The 3,029-nt window shown below is 37.3% G+C and overlaps 1 protein-coding gene across 3 annotated transcripts in view; it reads right to left on the bottom strand.

Moving 5' to 3' along the window:
* Positions 1-285: 285 nt before the first annotated feature.
* TTC13 (tetratricopeptide repeat domain 13) overlaps positions 286-3,029 on the bottom strand; it is a 59,251-nt gene continuing 56,507 nt past the window's right edge. For 2 of the 3 annotated variants that reach the window (XM_004691140.2, XM_012731407.1), the window contains 3 exons: positions 2,314-2,392; positions 2,103-2,182; positions 288-1,037 (listed from right to left, as the gene is read on the bottom strand). In XM_004691140.2, coding sequence (XP_004691197.1) covers positions 923-1,037; positions 2,103-2,182; positions 2,314-2,392 — 274 coding nt within the window. In that variant the 3' untranslated portion in view covers positions 288-922. Of the gene's footprint in view, positions 1,038-2,102; positions 2,183-2,313; positions 2,393-3,029 lie in introns of all 3 variants that reach the window. The other variant, XM_004691141.2, reaches the window with a different exon arrangement.

Raw genomic sequence — 3,029 nt, 5'->3', positions numbered from 1 at the left:
GTTGATCAAATCCCCCACGAGCACAGATGCCTCGAGAGAGCGTAGTGCTCCTCTTAGGCAAGATTTCAACACAGAATCGAAATGACAGAAAGTAGTGAGCAGTTTGTTCTAACTCTCACAAAAATCAAAGGAAAGTGAAAATGATTTGAAAATGGCAACAGTTTAATGAACCCATTTTGCTCCCTGTCATTTATCCTGTCTGAGAATAAAAAAAAAGAACAGTAATATTCAGTATGTTCTCACACCTGAAAGTGAAACTAGTTCACAAAATGAAAACATACATAATCCAGTGTCAAAAACTGGTGACTTATACAAATCACCCCTGTTTATTTTTTCCAACAGAGAGAAAAAAACATGGTTCAGTGTTTAGGTCATTGGCAAATACTGTCAGCATCATTCAAGAGAAGTGTCCCAGGTTGTGAGCTCTGTGGCGTGTGTTCATGGCCCACAAATCTTCCACAGTTCAAATATAATGAAGAATCCACACATGGAGGTTATGTGAAAAACAAGATGCCCTATCACAATGTACATAAAAAGAAAGTCTTTGAAAAATATCCAAATCTTTCAAGGAATGAAAACACTCCTGTTTTTCTGTTTTCTTCCTTTAAATGACTACTTTTTGGTTTTTGAAGTAAACATTTCTCTGTGAGGAAGGAACTGTAAGACTTTGTTGAGTGGACCACCAGACCACTGTCTAGTACACACAGTTTTCCTCCCAAATAGCTTCTTTCCCCAAAAAAAACCTCATTCATGATTTTTGTCATGGTTCAGAAAAGTAAAGAAAATGATTTCAAGTATTCAATTCCTATCAAAAATTGGTATCAAAAGTAATAAAGGACCTAATTTCTTTTATAATTCCATGTTTAAAAAATAACTTAAGCAAGAGGTCCGGCCCTTTACTTGTATAAATACCACAGCATAACTAGAGTTTCTTAAGACAACGTGGAGAGGAGTCAGTGTTTAGCACCTCGATCATCGATCTTAACGTCGGGAACGTCTCTGACACCGATGGAAGGGTCTTATAAGAAGGTGAAATACTGAAAAGGGAAAACACACAGAAAATTAACACAACTTTACAAAAAGGGGTAAATTTACATAATATTTATTCCTATTATCAGAACCACTTTCTAGTACCCTGTCTGTTGACATCAGCTGTACTAGGAAACAGCCGCAAGCTGTAAACGGAACAGATCTGGGGCTATTACTATGCAAACTTTCAACCTGAAACAAGAATGTACTGAGACAAGATATAACTATTAGAAAACTTCATACAAAGTTATCAGAATATGTCTAACTTGAACAAAAGTGTGTACTACAGACATGAATTTCTCTGTTTTAAACAGAGCATAAATTACCCAACAATGTTAGAATGGCTGTCAAATAGATGTGAAAGGCAAACTCAAAAGCGGTTATGATACAAAAAGCATGAAGGAAGAGCAAGAATGAGAAGAAATAGGACATTCTGCTTTTTTTTGCTAGCTGTTAAAGTATCCATGAATTTAATTTCGTTCCAAATTTATACACTCCTCTGTGGTCCATCTGGAAACAAGAACAAGGCAAGAGCTGTCTGCTGGGACCCTCACGTGGTGACTCAGAGCTCATACTTGGCTAATATTTTACTGAGTCACATGGTAATCCTCACCTCCCTTCCAATAAAGTACCACCTTCTCACAGTTCAGCGTGCAGTAAAAACGCAGCTGAACAAGCAAATGGTTACCATCCCGAATAAGTCTGAAATAAATTCAGCTCAAAGTTTTAAAATTCTCTCCTGAATACTGAATAAAAGCATGGAATAAAGAGTAAATTAGCCAAGAGAAACAAATCTCTGATTATATAAGTAATACACTTATAACTTCTCTTTAACAAACTATTTTCCTGAATTTTTATTCATTATTCATTTTGATCTATACCTCACCTTTAAGACCCTGAAGGGGACTTTCAGAACAGCAAAACATTTTAACTTTGAAAAAGTGGATTAAATGCACTGTATAACAACAACTCATAAAAACGTGCACAATTCCAATTTCACGCAGCTTCACAAAGCAGACAGCTCCTCCCTCTTCAGCTGGAGTATCTTTTGTCGAACCCCACCAAATAGTTACCTTTTCAAGTTCATCCAGCTTTTAGCTATTTTGCTAAAGGCCTCTGAACCAGGGGCTGTCATAGCTTCAAAGTCGACCAACTGAAGGGGAAAGAAATTTCGGAATGTGATTAAATATACAGGAGAAAGGCTCACTTTAAGATCTGTTTAATGCTTAATCTACAGATTGGGATCTCAACACACAACCATTTACCTCTCCAGCTGCCACGTACCTTCCCTTTGGGAATTTTTCCTGCCACTTCTTTTCCACTTGCCATCAGTGCTCCCACAATCACTGAGTAAGCTATTACACTATTTAAATAAAGAACAGTTACCAATCAGTCCAAGCCTACACACAGTTGTCCTGTTAAAATTCACCACAGAACTTCCAGCATAAAAGATGACTTTTTAAAAGAATGTCTTGAACATTAAACCTAAGAATATTTTCACTTGTTTTAAAATACAGACACTAATCACAAAACAGTTTACTAATTTAAGTAAATGTGAGCAAAAATATTCCTTTTCTGTGGGAGAAAGTATCTCTTCAGAGGTTTTCTTCTCTCTTGGTATTTCTATATGTGCTTACTTATATTTCTACAAACTCATGAGGCTGTTTTTAAAAGCACGTACAAAATATGTTGTAAAAATAAACATATTAATTTTATAAGGCCTCCTAAAGAGGAAAGAGAAAAGCAGAACACAGTCTCAGAAAGTCCTAGCAGACTGATCTGAACATACAGAAAACTCGCTCTTACTTGGGACACATTACTGCCCACATACAGTACCCCCCACGCCAGCACCCCATGATGAAGACAGCTAAGGCTGGGCAAGATGCCATCAAGTTTGCACTTGGCATAGAGTTACAGGACACAGATAGGGGAAGAGAAGTCAGGAAGCAGGAAGGCTAGTTAAAAAGTCTATGGTTTGGCCCTCCCTGGTGGTGCAGCGG

The sequence above is a fragment of the Condylura cristata genome, unplaced genomic scaffold (assembly GCF_000260355.1).
Source record: "Condylura cristata isolate star-nosed mole 26May11 unplaced genomic scaffold, ConCri1.0 scaffold00030, whole genome shotgun sequence".
NCBI lineage: Eukaryota > Metazoa > Chordata > Mammalia > Eulipotyphla > Talpidae > Condylura > Condylura cristata.
Note: the sequence above shows the minus strand (reverse complement) of the source record. Positions and strands in the feature narration are given on the sequence as shown.